Source organism: Neolamprologus brichardi, chromosome 16 (genome assembly GCF_056152115.1).
Source record: "Neolamprologus brichardi isolate AB-2024 chromosome 16, ASM5615211v1, whole genome shotgun sequence".
Lineage (NCBI taxonomy): Eukaryota > Metazoa > Chordata > Actinopteri > Cichliformes > Cichlidae > Neolamprologus > Neolamprologus brichardi.
Genome location: NC_142119.1, coordinates 11,887,979 through 11,905,092, shown reverse-complemented (window position 1 = coordinate 11,905,092; position 17,114 = coordinate 11,887,979). Strand labels below are relative to the sequence as shown.

Below are 17,114 nucleotides of genomic sequence, written 5' to 3'. Positions count from 1 at the left end.
TTCCTGTAATTTTTTTGACGTGTGTGTGTGTGTGTTGTGTGTGTACCATGTTTACATGTCTTTGTGGGGACCAAACATTGGAATTTACTATACTTGTGGGAACCAACAGCCCTTATGGAGACAAAATGCCCTTCCCCACGAGGTTGACATCATTTCTGAGGCTCAAAATGTGGTTTTTAGCCTATTGTTTAGGTTGGAGGGTTAGGGTAAGCGGCTAGGGAAAGGGTTATGTCAGTTAGATGACCCCACAAAGATATGAAAACATGGCTCTGTGTGTGTGTTTTTTAAAGGAAATTCATAATAAGTCACCTTTTAAAATTGTGTGCCACTGATTTCACCCAACTGTGAGACATGTTACTGTGTATGTCTGAGTTGTGTGTAATACCTGAATTATGCTTCAGGAAATCTACATCTTCCTTTAACATAACCAGGAACCGCTCTCAACCCTACATTGTGACCTTCCATGTAACCTGGCTTAAAAGGGTTCCCGGTTATGTTGTAAGTTAGGACTTAGATTTCCCACTGAAGTCTGGATCAGGCTTGAGGTTTGAGTTCCGCAGGTCGCATGCTGCTCCTCACTCGTCTCTGCACTCGTCTTTTTGTTTGTTTGTTTTGCACGCTGCGTGTGTTTGTTTGCATGGCACTCCGCTCAGATGCCCAGGTGGTGTCGAACACTGCCAGTAAGTAAGACCTGACAGAGCAGATGCTTTAGTGTTAGTGTGTGTGTGTGTGTGTGTGTGTGTGTGTGTGTGTGTGTATTCCATGATTCTAGTGATAAGTTCTGCCAACTGTGTTTTTACTGTTTTCTTCCTCCTCTGCTGGCTGTAGGCCAACACACTGTGTGACACAGCCATCTTGCAGGTTGAGTGTGCATCACTGTGGGTCTAACACAGTGAAATGCGTACAGTTCAGTGCTGTAGCAGACACAGGGTTGGGCTTTAAAGCTGGCGGACAGTCTGGTCTGCTGTGCTAACTTCCTGTTCCATATTTTAGTCAGCCTTTCAAGCCAGAAAACCATCTATGGCCAATTCATTAGGTTTTCTGAGTTTAATCTAACAGAGTATATAAAACCTTGTTTCAGGAGGGATGCAATGCAATGCACTGTAACTTTGGAAATGTTCTGAGTATGAAGGTAAAAATCTACTAAATATACTCGTGAATTTATTGCTCCTGACCCTAACTGAGCCTCAGCATTTTCCAATTAATGTGCTCTAAAAAGGTCTTAACGTGGCAGTGTATCGTGAGCCTCCAGTGGAGGCTTTTTTGTTGTTGTATTTTTTTGTATTAGTTGTGAACCGGTCACTCTGATCCTCTCACTGATATCTTTAAATGTTGTGGATAAAATTATGGAAACTGAAAATGAGATGGTTAGTTTTAGGTATAAGAACCTAAAAATGTGGAAACTCCTGTGATAGACTTTACATCCCACAGTGTGTAGGGGCCCTAAGGATTTCTTTTCTTTTTTTTTTGGTCCTGTCTTGCTTTCACCTTTTTTGTCATTTTCACTCCTCCTGCTCCTCCTTCAGGACGAGTCACTCCAGCGGCTGCAGAAAGAGTCGGAGATCCTGCAGAAGACCTACGCACACTACTTCGACCAGACCATCATCAACAACGAGATTGACGAGACCATCAGGCACCTGGAGGAGGCCATTGACCTGGTGTGCACCACCAGTCAGTGGGTCCCTGTGTCCTGGGTGTACTGACCCGTAACATCTCATCCGCCTTCGCGCTCTCTCCCCCTCTTCCACTTCCACTTCCCGCCAGCAACACCTCAGCCGTCTTGCCCTCTTCATAACTACAACACCGACACAGAAGACTCTAATAACAGAAGCCGACAGGGCAGCCCTCTCTACACTGCACTCGATCGGAACCGACTCAGTGTACTGTGAAAGCGTAACAGCATTCAAGCGTCGGACTCTTGCCCTCGCAGATGACCTAGTCTCATAGTGTTGTATAAAAACCGAGTAAAAGTGAATATTGTCATCTCTGTACTAGCTAGGAGGCAACATTTTTGTAGATGTTTGTTTTAAAGAGACAGTACTGCGTCCCGTCCTCTCATGTTAGTGCACCTGCAGTAACCCTCCCATCACGGCTGTTGGAGAAAGACGCTGTCTATCAGCAGATGCAGTAAAAGCACACACACTGGAATGTCTTTCATCTGCAGATGTTTTTTGTTTTGTTTTTCCCCTCTCCAGCTGTTAGTGCAGTCACACGCACCTTTGGACTACCAGGTACTGTCTCTTCTAAATAAATCCATAAATGTTTTTAGAGATTTGAATGAGGTTATCATGCATGTGGACATTTGCAAGCTTCCATGCTGTCAGTCAGTGTTCCCCGTGTCCCTCTGTAAACCCTCCGAGAATTAAAAGAAGACAAAATATATATATATTACCAGAAAGAAATTTTAAAAAAAGAAAACATTCCAGCTCTTTGGAAAAGTGAACTCAACCAAAAGGAAAACAAAAATGTTAAAAATAAACCAAGAGTGACTGAGCCAGATGTTGACTTGACACCTATGCACATCCCTTGCATTTCAGGTGATGTTTCTAAATTTCTAGAATTATCGACCATGTAAGTGAGATGTGTTTGTATTTAAAAAAAAAAAAAAAAGAAAAAAAAAGGAAGAAATCTAATAAAAGTTTTGATTTTTTTTCTCTTTTTGATTTCTCGTACACCTAGTTCAACATTTGCCATTTCCAAACTGTGATGTCCAAGAGTGTAAGTGTTTCAATCCAGTTTAAAAAGCAGCGATAGATGAGATCTGTCTTGAAACTGTAACCGTGTGCAAAGCAAGTGCAAGTGCACGCTTTACTTTGTGCAGAGCTGACGGCTTCACAGAGGATGAGGAGGCCGTGCGTGCCGCTGAATAACCACATACAGTATATGAATATGACTGCCCCTCGGGTGTAAATGACTCCACAATGATGCAGGTTCTTCGGTATGAACAGTTTTTCTTTTTTAAATATATTTCCTTTTATGTGTTGGAAAATTAAACTTGAAGTGTCTCTTCATTTCGTTTTTTTTGCAGCGTCACATGAAAAGCATCTCTTCTAAAATCTGGCAAAGACCTGTTCAGGGTGGTGCTGGTCACGCTGTACGTGTATCATTTAGTATTAAAAGCCACAAAAATGCACTAATGTGTGACGTTCACTCAGAGATGGAGAAAGATGTAAGGAAGGGGTGAGAAATTGTTTTCATAGATAGGGACTTCTCACAAAGGGATGGTCGATAAGCTGGAAACTCAAAGGTCACATGTAATGAAAAAATGGATTCATTCAAATTTAATAATAATCTTCAGTTTCCAGCTTTATGCTGGGTTAGAGGTTGGACGATAGCCATAATAACTCGTCTAGTGTCTGCTCATATATTGGGGAATGTGGCTCTTTGCCAAAAAGCAGTGAACCTCGGAGCACTCACAGCACCAGCAGCCTGTCCAATTCAATTCAATTTTATTTATGTAGCGCCAAATCACAACAATAGTCGCCTCGAGCCGCTTCATAGCCTCCACAAACAAAGCAGATCTTGTAGAGTTCACAATACAAATTACTTTTTCTGAATGGGTCATTCTAAGCTGATATTTGGAGGCCCATGAACTTTATATTACTTTTTTTTTTTTTTAAAGTATTTTCCCCGTTCCTTAGTTTTTAAATGATTTTTCCATTGTTTGTTTGTTTTTTTTCACACGCTTCAGATCAAATACATTTTAAAAGATAACCCCAGATAAATACAATATGCAATTTTTGATGAATTCATCTATTGAAGGAAAACCCCTATTCATACCTGCATTTTTCATTGAGCCAGGCTAGTTGCAAAATCATGTTTGTATAGATGTTTATGGGAAATCTCAGACCAGTGTCTACGTCTAACTTGGCTAATATTTACATTTACTGAACTTTTACTTTAGTCACATCCAAACTCGCTGATGTAAAAAGTCCAAAATGTAGGTCATAGCTTAACCTCCTAAGACCTGAACTCTCTCATGGCTTGCATTTTTAATTTCCCTTTGCTATTTGGGCTGATTAGGACCTGATGAATGTAGAAACAAAGAATTAACCAGATTTTTTTTTTAAACCTGGTTTTTGTTTATGACAAAAATGAGATCCACATATGAGGACATTCATGTTAAATTTCATTACAACAGTGGCAGTATAATGTCTTCATAAGTGGATATCAAGCCCTTGTAGAGCAAAATTTAGTGTTTTGGTCTAGACAACCCAAAATGTGATGTCCACATATGTGGACGAAAGGTCCTAGAAGGTTAAAAAAGGGATGGGCTAACTGCCATTACACACCAAGTGTGTAAAAATGACAGAAAATTAAGAAGTTTTTGCATCCAAACGTATGTTTCAGTGTGAAAAAAAAAAATCAGTCAACATCAAGGTCCTGATGTCCCTGAACAAAAAAGGGAAGGCCCTTTCTTATTCAGGGACAACTGAGACTTTGGCTTCATCCAGTTCTCACCACAAGACACCAGCAGGGAGAATTTTGAGGTTTGATTCTGGAGCTAAAGCTATGTACCGCTTTCATACATATTTCAGGATGTCAGTGACGCAGTTTGAACTCCTGTTAACAGAGTTGGGAACAGAGAAATCGTTTCAGAGAGCCGCCTGCTTCTGAGGTAACACAGTATTGTTTCATTATTCCCAGATCCCTGTCTCTTTAGTACAAGTGTGTGTTTTTGAGCTACGAGCAGATTTTCAGACTGGGAACATAAAAGTTGGTTTCCTGTAAGAAAATGCTTTGTGCACATCCCTCCAGCTTCAGCACTGCCTGTCAGCAACTGCAGCTCGATCCAAACCAATGAATCCAGGCAGGTGCTTTTCTGGGCTGATCACATGTTAAGTTTTATTGCAGCATAAAATCAAAAGGTTCATACTACACTTTACTGCAATACTAGATTTTTAATTCACATTTACTACGTTTTGAAGTAGCTCAAAGTGAAGCCAGCTGCAATTATTTACTATGATTTTAGGTCGTTTAGTGCAGTGGTTCCCATCCCAAACACTGACAAATCTGCTTTTAGTTTTAAGACTTTTGTCTAATCCTGATTTTGCAACTACATTTGAACTAAAAATGCTCAAATCTTGCTCAAATCATCAGCCTAATTATAGAGGTCACCTTGTTTTGCCAGAGCCGTTCTCTTCCATCAGAGTCTCAACATGCGCCTCAGAACATTGGCAGGAGATCCTTTAGTTCCTGCAGGCTGAGAGGTGTGCATTCGTTGGATCAGCCTGGTTATGGTGAGGTCAAACCGGGAAAACGTGTACACATAAAGCAGAGAGGCGGTACCAGCAGCAAGGGCAGATGAGGCAGACCACAGTGGATGAAAAAAACAATATAACGGGCATGGATTATTGAGGCCAGATAGGGTCATTACACAAAATCTCCCCAAAAGGAAAGCCTCAGCCTGAAGTATCACGTCCATCTATCCAAGTTTCATACTGGCAAACTCAGGAATACCTTGATGGATATGGCCCCAAAATCCTCTTCTTAACTCATTAGATTTTGGTGGTTAAGGCCAGTGTGAAATTGTTACACATCATTGTAATGTTCTGCAAAACACGCTTTTGGCCTTCATTCAGCAGCATAAGTACAACAGCAACAGGAAGCTGTGTTGTTTCACACAGCATGCATTCACACTGCACTGCAGAGAGAAAAACGTGTTATCTATTGCATTTCCCAATATATTTTTCATATCAAACAACTGGCTAATTTAAATGTTTCAGATGCAAATGACCTTGTTACTCTTCACCTTGTGGCACATATGAAGATGAAGTTAATCATGTATTTATGTGTGTATGTGCATACATCGTTCCACCAGAAAGAAAAGCCTGACTTTTAGTTAAAGTCACGCATAATAAATGGAGTCCAGCATGTCATACATTCCTGAGGCTTATATACCTCAGGTGAATGTGCATTAAGCTGACCTCTGTTGAAACACTGCATTTGGTGATTTCAATCAATGCAAGTGAGCGATTAGAGTCCTCCAGAGCTGAAACCTGTGGTTTGCTGTTGAATAATCCCATAGCATTAACGTCAGGGGAAAGAAAAACAAGGAGCAGTTGACAGAGGACAGCTGTGGTTCGTTTTCTTTTTTTTTATTCATTTTTTTATCAGGTATGGATGTTAAATATCTCACAGTTGATGTGTTACCTAAGCAAGAAGAAGAAAAATAATTGATTTTTTAAATCTGGCTTCTTCACTTTCTCTGAAAGCCCCACACTGATTTAAAGTGAACAGCCCTGGGAGTGGGGGAAAATGTACAATAACCACGCTCCTCTCACACACTTTTATCACTGAGGTGGAGGCAGAGATCCAGCTTGGATCAACAGTAAAGAACGTGAAGATTTGTTGAGTCTGACACAGAGAAATAAAATATTTACATTCACTTCATGCAGAAGTTTTGATGTAGCTTTTTTGGCACTTTAATCACCACAGGGCAAGTGTCGTCTGATTTTATTAAAGGCAAGAAAACTCACATGAAAATATTTTAGATGGATGTATTGCCAGGGGAAAAGTTTCCCATTTAAGGTGATACAACTTTGTGGCAAATTGTTGCTTATATATTCAGCATTTACAGAATATACCGTTATAACCTTGGTTCTCTGAGTGAGAGATGGCAAACTTTGTTCACCACTTCAGGCCAACTTTAAGAGTGAGCCATCACAGACATCTCCATAGACCTTCATATTTAAATTACCAGCTGACACACATGTGCAAGTGTAAACAATAGCTATTCATTGGGCTTCACATTTTCTAACTGGAGTCACTGAACTTGATCTTATACCCGTATGTACCATGAGGGATTATTTTAATGTAGCTATATGGTTATGTGGTTACTAACAGACCTGTAAGTTTGGCTTTCAGTTTTGATGAGTTGCACTGATTAGCAACTATCTGTGTCTATGAAAAACAAAATACAACAAAGCTAACTGGCTATAGCTGAAATTAAAAGAAAAACAAAAGAAAGTGCTACAACTGAGATTTCAAGTCAGGACACTGTAGTGGTGAATTAGAAATGAGGTCTCCATTTGTTGTGTATCATTGCCACCTTTACAAAGTCAGTGTGTTTTTGGGCTCCACCAACTCCTGTGGGAACTAGCTGCTGCTTTAGCTGCTAAATGCTCATTTCGTTGGTAAGCTAGTCTCTAGCACTATCTATCAGACTATTGGTAATGCAATAACAGAGTATATAGTCATTATGTGATCGCAAGAGTCCTGACTTTTCATTGACAATCCCAGTTATTATATCCTAATAGAGCACTTTGATTGATAGGCTGCAGCTCCACCAGGCTTCCCTTTAACTCGCTGAGGTCTGAGTCATCATGGGTGACAAACTGTACTTTAAAGAAGGCCAAAACTGTCTTTTTTGTGTCAGTTAGTTTGTGATTGCCATGACTTTGGAGAATATTTTAATAAAAAGAAAATATATATATATTCTGTTTCCTTAGGATTAGATTAAAGCTGAATGCTGTATGGCAACAGAGGGTTATAACTTTAGACATGACAGTCTGAGTGCATAATTCCCAGATGACTGCTGTTTATCCTCGAGACCTGGGCTTTTGTTTGTATTAAACTGTTTTCTAAGTCTTGGTGATCGGAAAATGAGCAAATTAATCATTCTAATTGGCCAACATGTGCCCTTCTCCAAAATACAGGGTTAGGAGAACGTTGGCACCTATGATAACTTAGACCTCAGAGAGCTAAACAAGCATAGCCCTGCCACCATGCACACATATGACCACAGGTAGTAAAATATTCAAAGCACCAGTAAGTAACAACACTCAGTGCATTATAGTGCAGTAAATGTTGTTAAGATAATTCCAACATGTTATATGTTGAGAAGTAAATTTAATCTCTAAGTGTACTATTCTATTTGCTATGATTGTTATGTGTGCTGTACTGAACAATCCTGATACTACATCACATATGTTACATGATATCTCCATGAGACATGAAATAATGTTTCTAATCTTCAAAGCAGAAGGATTTCCCCCTTGATCACAGTTTCTGTTGTTTCCAGTTCATTTCCTAGAAAGGTTTAACATGTAATCATAAATTCTTGGAAAGGTGCCTGGAAATTCCACTGACTAGAGATGATGTTATATTAATTAATGCAAGTCTGTCATAGCTGTTATCACATTAGAAATTTGTTCAGATATGAACCTTTGCAGCCCTGCGACAGACTGGCGATCTGTCCAGGGTGTGCCTCTCCTCCCGTTCCCATGACAGCTGGGACAGACTCCTCCTGCTCCCCTGTGACCTGGAATTGGACGAGCAAAAGAAAATGTTGAGAGCGACAGGAGAGGGACGAGGTGCGACATCAGCCTCCTCGCTTGTCTTAGCCCCAGCATAATCCCACATTAACGAGCCAAAGAGGCCACTGGGCGGATTAAGTGAAACGGGTCAACCCCTCGACTCATGCTGAAAGGAGTCACTGAGCCACCACATTGAAAGCTTAATTATTTATTTTATTTAGAAAAATAGATTTTGACAGAGCATTGTGTCTAATAACAAAACTGAACTGCACCACAGGCTGTCTGACCAAACTACTCACACTCACCGGGGTAGAAAGAAAGCAGTCGCCTGTGTTATGGTATGTCAGCCACACAAAGCACAACAGTGTAAGTGTGTACATATGCATTAAACATGCTTTGACACTGCCCCCCATCCACAATATATGGCAATGACTCACCACAGTCCCTGTATAGAGAGAGATTATACCCATGCACTAGAGGCAAAGATAAAGTCCGTCTGTGTTACTTTATAGCACACACAAGCAGCGACGACACCGAGCCGCGTGCGGTAAGAAGATTAATGCATTTGTGGAAAAGCTGCAGAGCCTACACACAAAAAAAGAGCGGACATGTGTTTAGGAGATAACTACAGGAGCTCTCATCTCCTTTAACATTGTGAACGAAAATACAAAAACAAAATAGTCGGACTATGTAACGCTATGAATATTACATCATAATTAAAATGACGACTTATGCAACAAAAAAACTAGATGTTAGCTTACACAGTCTGAGTTTCATTGCCACTGCAATTGCACAGATGAATCCTGCCACTGTACAGATTTGTATATGTACGAGGAGGAGCATGATCACATATGAAGTAGTATATATAAATCTTTAATCTATAACCAGTATGGTAAACCACATCCAGTCCTTCTTACCTGAAAATATTCGGTTTCCCCTCTTTGCATTTTACCAGGAAAACAATCCCAAAATCCTACATCAGAGTATTAACACACGCAAACATGAATAGCAACCCTTTTATATTCGCATGAATAAATAAAACCATCTTTTATCTCGGGAGCTTCCCATGTTCCTCATGTGGGTCATGAAGCAGATCTCATCTCCACTGTTCTCACGTGCAGTACAGAGAGAAAAAAAGATCTGACTGGCCAATCAAACCCAAGCTGAGCCACATCACAACGAAGCAAAAAAGAGACTCGCTTGGCCAGGCCCGTTGACCTGTGACCCCTGCAGAGAGCTGCCCATCCTCGCTCTCAATCAGGGTGCCGTTGCGGAGGCTCTCTGTGCCGTTCCCCATCTGATCCCCGAACTCCGTGTGGATCAGTGTGAAAATGAGGCTTTTGAAGCGGTTCTCTGTGGTGGAGGCGATCTCCGAGGAGGCCGTAGTTAGGTTGAGATCGCCGGGGTCCACACATGTGCCGTTCACCTTGGCGAAGACCACCTCACCGAGATCCAGTCCGGCCACAGAGGAAGGTGAAGCGCAGGGGATGTCCCGCACTAGCTTGTAGTTTTCCATCCACTCCTTCAGCCACTCAAGGGAGCAGTCGCACTCCCAGGGGTTTCTGAAGAGGTAAAGCCGACCCAGGAAGTAGATGGGCTGGAAAACAGGGAAGGGAAGGGTGGTAAGATTGTTGCTGTTCAGGTGGAGGGTGATTAGGCTGGTCAGGTTCTCAAAAGTGCCCTCCTCGATGTATAGCAGCTGGTTCCTGTCTAGGTACAGGACCTCCAGCTCCACCAGGTCACTGAACCAGGTCTTGGACAGGTTGGTCAACTGGTTACCCCCGAGGTTGACCATCTTGAGCCGGCTGAGGCCTTTGAAGGCGAGCTTGGGCAAATCAGACAGCAAGTTGTCATTGAGGTAAAGGTTCTCCAGCCGCGTAAGGTCCTGGAAGGCCTGCTCATGGATCACGTTGATGCGGTTCTCCTGGAGGTTCAGGTACCTGAGAGAGATAAAGATGTTTGAAAGAATGAACTGGTTTACACAATAAGAGAAGATCAGTGGCTGTGTTAGATTTAGACAGCCTTTCTTTGCTACCAATATTCAGTTTGTCATGCTTTTGCTTCAGCACAGAAAATTGCACATGCTACCTTAGGCACTGCAGACTCACACCAGGAACCACACTTGCACAAAATAATTTTCTTCCATGTCATCTGTAAAATCTCTGAAAACAGGATGGGAGTAGTGCATGAACTAAGGATGAAGACACAAACTTTGAACTTCTGAATGCTTAGTTCAAACAGAAGATGAACTGAGTGTGCAATGAGACCCTGCATGAGATAAATAAGCAGTATTTTGAACTGTGACTGTGGAATAAAAATCTGTAGCTGGAAATAAGCATAAGAGTTTATGCAAAACCTCAGTCAATAAATGAATGCCTGGTTGTAGCTATGTGACTTCATGCATGAGCTTGGAGCCTGTGGCTTACTTGAGGCTACCCAGGCCCAGCAGGGAGTTGTAGGCCACTGCCTCTATCTTGTTTCTCTCCAGATAGATGTGAGTCAGGTTTTCCATGCCTCTAATGGCCCCCGGGATCCTCCTGAAGTTGTTTTGGAAGCAGAGCAGCTCCTTCAGTGCCGTTTGCTCTATAAAGATACGATCAGGGATGCTGAACAGGTTACAGTCGGACAAGTCGAGGCGCACCAGCTTCTTCAGCCCTGTGAAAGTTCGTGTGTGAAGGTAGCTGATGTACTCGTTGTGCGCCATTTTCAGCTCCACCAAGTTCGAGAGGCCCTGCGTGACAGAAGCTGTTAGTCAAGTCTGAAAACTCTAAAAATATAAAAATGAATTTTAACAAATCTAGTTAAGATACAGTAGTGCTTGAAAGTGTAGATTTTTTTTTGTATTTCTGCATGTTGATGGGTTTCCTCACATGATCATTCAGGCAGTTTATATATATATGCATATATTTTGTGGGGATGATTTACACAGGATCTTATATAAATTGTCTACATGTTATGAAACTGGTGAGGATGCTTCCTTATTAGCTTGTATTTTATTTTTGATTTCTGGTAGTTTTTGTTTAATCTCTGGTCTGTTAAACTCCCCAGGTCAACAAAGTAGTGCTAAAAGGAAAGAAATTTTCAGCATTTCCATAGCAGGAGACAAACTGACCTCTGGATAGAAACCTGTTTGTTACGTGTTTGCATTTTTGGTTACAAAATCCTTCAGCAGAACATTCAGCAAACCTTAAAGGCTCCTGGGGTAATGAAGGAGATGTTGTTGTGGTCCAGAGAGAGAGACTTGAGGGAGGGCAGGGTACCAAAGGCCCTTTCTGACAAGAACTTGAGCCTGTTTTTGTCCAGGTTGATGGCGGAGGCCTCACACGGAAACTCTTTGGGCAGCTCAGCCAGGCCGGAGCGGTCGCAGAGCACGCTGCAGCTCTTCTCCTGCGTGCAGGTGCAGGATGGTGGGCAGGCGCGAACACAAGCCCACCGTGCCAGCACCGCCTGAGGCAGCAGGCAAAGCACAGAGACTGAAAGGAGGACAGGATGGGTGTTATTTCAGAGTGTGGTGGTACTTTTAGTATTTTTACAGGAATTGAAAAGCTTGTTCTACACATGTGGTGAAAGAGTGTTGACCTTTGGAGGCCTAATTCTATCTAAACAAGTGCACTAAGTAAGAAATGTGAGCTAATGCATATTAAACGAGCCACCAAAAAGTCAGCTGGTGTTAATATTGTTGTCTATGATGTCATCTGTACTATTAACAATATTTTCTTTTTTTATTAATCAGGTCATCGGTTGATTTGAAATTAAAAGTGACACAAATATATACATGGTATAAATTTATACCATGTTGTTTCTTTATTTCATTTGTCTACTCTGTCTTTAACTAAATATTTAGGCTGCAGTGTTTTTCATAACTGTTTTTTTAAATGTAGTCAATGAATTTAAAAAAAAAATCACATTAAAAAATGTAATGAAACAAATAAAATAAATAAATAAAGGACAATAAGCTCTACTTGTTGCAATATAATCTGGTTTAGAGTTGTGAAAGAAGTTTTAGCAGCAGATTTTCATCACCCTGACGCCGCACCTTTCTGTAGTATGACCCTTTTCAAACTACAGGGCTTTACCACATCCCCTTATATCAAGCCCTATTATAATTATTATTATATAATGCTTCAGTTTCTCTATATCAAGACAGAAAACCTTTCACACTCCTGCCCATTTAAAAAAAAATAAAAAATCATCAGTTGCACAATGTAACAAAAGGAGTTGGGCTCACAACTTGTTGGAGCAACTTTTTGTAGTTTTGTCATCATACACCATCACAATCAACACATGAATGGTTGCAAACCTTCAACTTTAACTGAAAGGGTTTTACAAAACTTTTCCATGAATTGTTTTGGAATTGCATTCCCTATTTCCAGTCAAAAATTAACTGGAAAATTGCCTAACAAGCAGTTTCGTGGTCAGGTGAGGCCATGAAATTGAAGCAGACATAATATCTGAAGTTCAAAGTGTTTAATCTTTATTTTATAGCTTTTCGTTGTAATTTTAAATATCAGGCCAGAAGAGATGTTGATAAAAGTTAGGGAGGCCGTCATTACTGACTGGTGTAGAGTCAACAATCTGTCTCTCCCCTCTTCCCTCCATCACGGACACTGATAGCACCCGCTCCATCCGCAAAGCCACCAGCATTGTGGAGGACCCCACACACCGCTCACACACACTCTTCACCGTGCTGCCTTCTGGGAAGAGGTACCGGAGCATCCAGGCCTCACTACCAGACTACACAACAGTTTCTTCCCCCAAGCCGTCAGACTCCTGAACACTCAGTGACTGGACTGACACACACACACACACACCTTCATGCATGTCACTACCAAGCACTTATCTGCAGTATCTCACACTCATACACACACCTACAGACACCAAGTTACTTTTGCACAATACTCAGCATTTTGCACATTTCCACTGCACTGTCTTATCTTGTTTATTTTTACAATTTTTTTGCAAATTGCACTTTACGTAGTCCTGTGTTGCCTGTTATATGTCATATGTAGTAGTACTCTGTACTGTACCACTGTACATGGTTGAAATGACAATAAAAGCCACTTGACTTGACATTAGATTAAAAACCAAAACAAACCTTTCAGAGAGACGGTGAAAACTTTAGAAGTGGCCAAATCAATGATCTGACACATTGTTAAAAAAAATGAATAAACTGACCAGCTCAGCAGCACCAAAAGGCCTGAAACATTACAGAAGACAACCAAAGGGCGTGATGACAGAATTATTTTCATGATTAAGAAAAACAACTTCTAACTAACTGAAAAACACTCTCGAAGAGACAGGAGTCCACTGTCAAAGTTTACAATTAAGAGGCACTTTCATGAAAGGTAAAATAAGTGCAAACCACCGGTTCCACTCACTCAGATTAGACTTTGCTTTAATGTGTGATTGTCAGCCTAGCTGCTGTGTTTTGGACTATTTAAGAACTACTTTACATGCAAGTCTAAACAACAATCTGAATAACTGTGTACTAAGTTTTCACCGAAGTTTGATTTTTACTGTGTTTCTTGGATGAAAGAAACAAAATTGGATGAGCTTCGAGATATTAGATATTAGGCATTTCAAAGGCAGATAATCTGATTTTGCTTGGAGCCCAGTGGAATGACTGACCTTACATGCACTTCATTGTTCATTCATTGAGTCATGCGTTTCTTGGTCATGTGTTCTAAGTACATTTGGAAATTGAAATATGTAAACACCATGAATGGTACATGAATATTACAGCTATTTCTAGTATAAAATAAATATATGCTGCTTTATCTGACTTGTCATACTGCTCAGCCACAAACCATCCATCCATTCTCTTCTACTCTCCCTTTCTCGGGGGCAACAGCCTAAACCAAGGGTGTCCAACTCCAGGCCTCGAGGGCCAGTGTCCTGCAGGTGTGTCCTGCAGGTGTGTCCTAACCCAGTAGGACATGCCCAGAGCACCTCGTCCAGGAGCCAGCCAGGAGGCATCCTAATTAGATGTGCAAACCACCTGAACTGGCTCCTTTTGATTTGGAGGAGTAACAGCTCTACTTTGAGCCCCTTCCAGATAGCTGTACCTCATCCTTTTTGTGAGCCCATTCAACCACCATTCAGAGAAAGTTCATTTCCAACACTTGTATTCATGATCTGAACTTTTTTCACCACAACAGATCAGGGCACTGTCTGCAGTGATCCAATCTGTCCGTTAAGTCCTGGCACTTGTAAACAAGACACAAGATACTTGAGCTCCGCCACTTTGGGTCAGCCACCTCACCTTTTTCTACTGAGAACCATGGCCTTGGACATGGAGCTGCTAATTCTCATTCCTGCAGTTTTACACAAAGCTGTGAACCACTCAAGTGCAAGCTAGAGAACGAAATCTGCTGAGGACAACAGAACCACGTCATCCACAAAAAGTAGAGACGAGATCCTGAGGCCACCAAGGCCACCAAGGTGGAATCAACCAAAAAAAAACCCAAAAAACTTTACAGGTTTTCCTTTTGTTGCTGTTGTTGTTTGTTGACAATGAATTTGATTTTTTTTTGATTGTTTATTAATTACAGAAATTATTTTTATGCATCCAAAAATTGGTCAGAAATACTGTGACAGATTCAAACAACAGACAGGATTTTTTAAAAAGTGCTTGACTAAGATACAACATAATCATTAAAAATATTATGAGGCAAAACGACTAACCTTGAACATAAATTTTAATTATCATTGTTGAACAATAACAGTAATACAATATAAAATACTATTTAAATACCAATCTGGGAAATTCTGTATATGTGTACCCCACTACAAGCAGAGTCCCTTTATTTGTTATTTCTACTTATTTCTGTACATGAAAACAATATTGTTCGACTCAAACTTTTCGCAAGTTTTTGATGTCTTTGATTCATCAAATCCTTCAAAGTCTACTATCACCAGCAGCGATGGGCAGTAACGCGTTACTTGTAACGCGTTTTTTCGAGTAACGAGTAAAGTAAGGGATTACTATTGCAAAAACGGTAATTAGATTACCGTTACTTTCCCGTAGGAACGCTGCGTTACTGCGTTACTAAAACCGTGATTTTCTTGCGAGAATGTCTCATGACAGTGACGCAAGCGAGTGTGATGTTGTGACAACAGCTGTGTGCAGATCAACAATGGATCATATATCGAGTGCGGGAGAGAGTATGAGCGTGCAGCGTTTAAAGCGTGGAAGTACTGACCTTATTTTGAGTTTGATTCCATAAAAAGTGACAAAAACATTAGTGTCCGCTGTGCGTGGGAAGAAAACTTCTTTTTACAGCGAAAAAAACCCCCTAAACTTCCAAGCTAGCACCGAGTAGCTACGACGTAATGACAAACTCACAGAGAAACTGCGGTATCCTTCCACTGACCGCTGCAGCACACCTGCACCAGGATAAACCTCCGCCTACTCTACTCCTGCTTTACAGGTGAAAATAGAGCAAAAGGCCCGCTAGTCTTTGACTTTATTTATTTTCTGCTGTGTTTTACTTGCATCTGAAAGAGTGAGTGTAAACACAAAAAAAAAAAAAAATTATATATATATATATATATATATATATATATATATATATATATATATATATATATATATATATATATATATTTTTTTTTTTTTTTTTTTTTTTTTTTTTAAATGTGCTGGAATGTGCAGAAAATAGGTTTAAATGTTAAACTAATTTCTTCCAGTCAGAGAATGGTGCATATAATTAAAATTTTGCTTCATGCATAAAGTTAAAAGATTAAAACTAACAAAACAAGTTTTAAAAAGAGACTTTTCCATTTGATTACATTTTGTATGATGGATTATGTAGAAAAAGTAGAATTGGGCTGATAGATCTATCGCTTTATCACCTATTCAGGTTGTAAATCATGTTTTTAAAAAGTAACTAAGTAACTAAGTAATTAATTACTTTTGAAAATAAGTAATCAGTAAAGTAATGGGATTACTTTTTTGGGGAAGTAATCAGTAATTAATTACTGATTACTTTTTTCACGTAACTTGACCAACACTGATCACCAGTAAATAAAAAGATATAATGAATTAAAAATAAATAAATGCATCTTTGATATTAAAAAGATTTTGCATCCATAGCAGGACACTGCTGCTTAACTAAAGACTAGATGTTTGAGTCACGTCGATGTGTGGCCCAAAGGCTAAACTGGCTGTTTGAAACGATGATGTGATTAAGAAAGACGATCTTATATCAGAGATTAGCTCCACAACAATAAGTATTGTCTGCGCCTGTGCTTTCACTCTTGATCTGGTTCACATTAGCTCGAATTCAGCCCTGCCTTGCAGTTTGATCGGTCAGTCTTCGATGGAGCCACAGCAATTCTGAAAGCAGGAGAAGAAACTAAGCCAAACAAGCCCAGAAACAGTGGAAGAGAGAAGAGATTGAGACTGACCAGTGAAAATGATGACAGTCATAGCCGCTCATCTGGGACATGCCAGGATTAACGGAGGTCTGAAATGGCACAAAGAGAGATCTTAATGAACAATTATGAGTTATACAAATGCTGCTGGAGATCTTTAGATGATCTAGTGTGGTTGGATAGTTTTATCTGTTAACGACAGGAAACCACAGACAGTCGGTCTTTACAGCGATGCTAAATTTACAGCAAATCACAGAGGAAATCCAAGACATTCAAAGCAACATACCTGTAGCTCTTTCCACAAAGTTGCATCCATGTGTACCAAACGTCACTGCCCAAATAGTCATGCATGTGTCCATCCCATGTCAGTCCACAAAGGGCACCTTCAACAGCATCACTGAGCGAGCTGAGCAGAAGCTTCTGCCTGCCACGGTTCTCCAACAAAAAATGCTGCATTTTTTTACCCTTCATCCACCCCAC

General features: G+C 40.5%; 2 protein-coding genes across 15 annotated transcripts in view; one reads left to right on the top strand and one right to left on the bottom strand.

Annotated features, from left to right (window-relative positions):
• The window catches only part of caska (calcium/calmodulin-dependent serine protein kinase a), a 161,734-nt gene extending 159,084 nt beyond the window's left edge, over window positions 1-2,650 (top strand). For all 14 annotated transcript variants that reach the window (XM_006805981.3, XM_006805985.3, XM_006805977.3 and 11 more), the window contains one exon: window positions 1,527-2,650. In XM_006805981.3, coding sequence (XP_006806044.1) covers window positions 1,527-1,703 — 177 coding nt within the window. In that variant the 3' untranslated portion in view covers window positions 1,704-2,650. The remainder of the gene's footprint in view (window positions 1-1,526) is intronic.
• A 6,604-nt stretch (window positions 2,651-9,254) lies between these two features.
• Window positions 9,255-16,729, bottom strand: nyx (nyctalopin). Its single transcript, XM_006805986.2, has 4 exons — window positions 16,668-16,729; window positions 11,445-11,731; window positions 10,685-10,989; window positions 9,255-10,198 (listed from the first exon to the last, which is right to left on the bottom strand). The coding sequence occupies exons 1-4, from the start codon at window positions 16,687-16,689 to the stop codon at window positions 9,370-9,372; spliced, it is 1,443 nt and encodes a 480-aa protein (XP_006806049.2). The 5' UTR covers window positions 16,690-16,729; the 3' UTR covers window positions 9,255-9,369.
• Window positions 16,730-17,114: the final 385 nt, after the last annotated feature.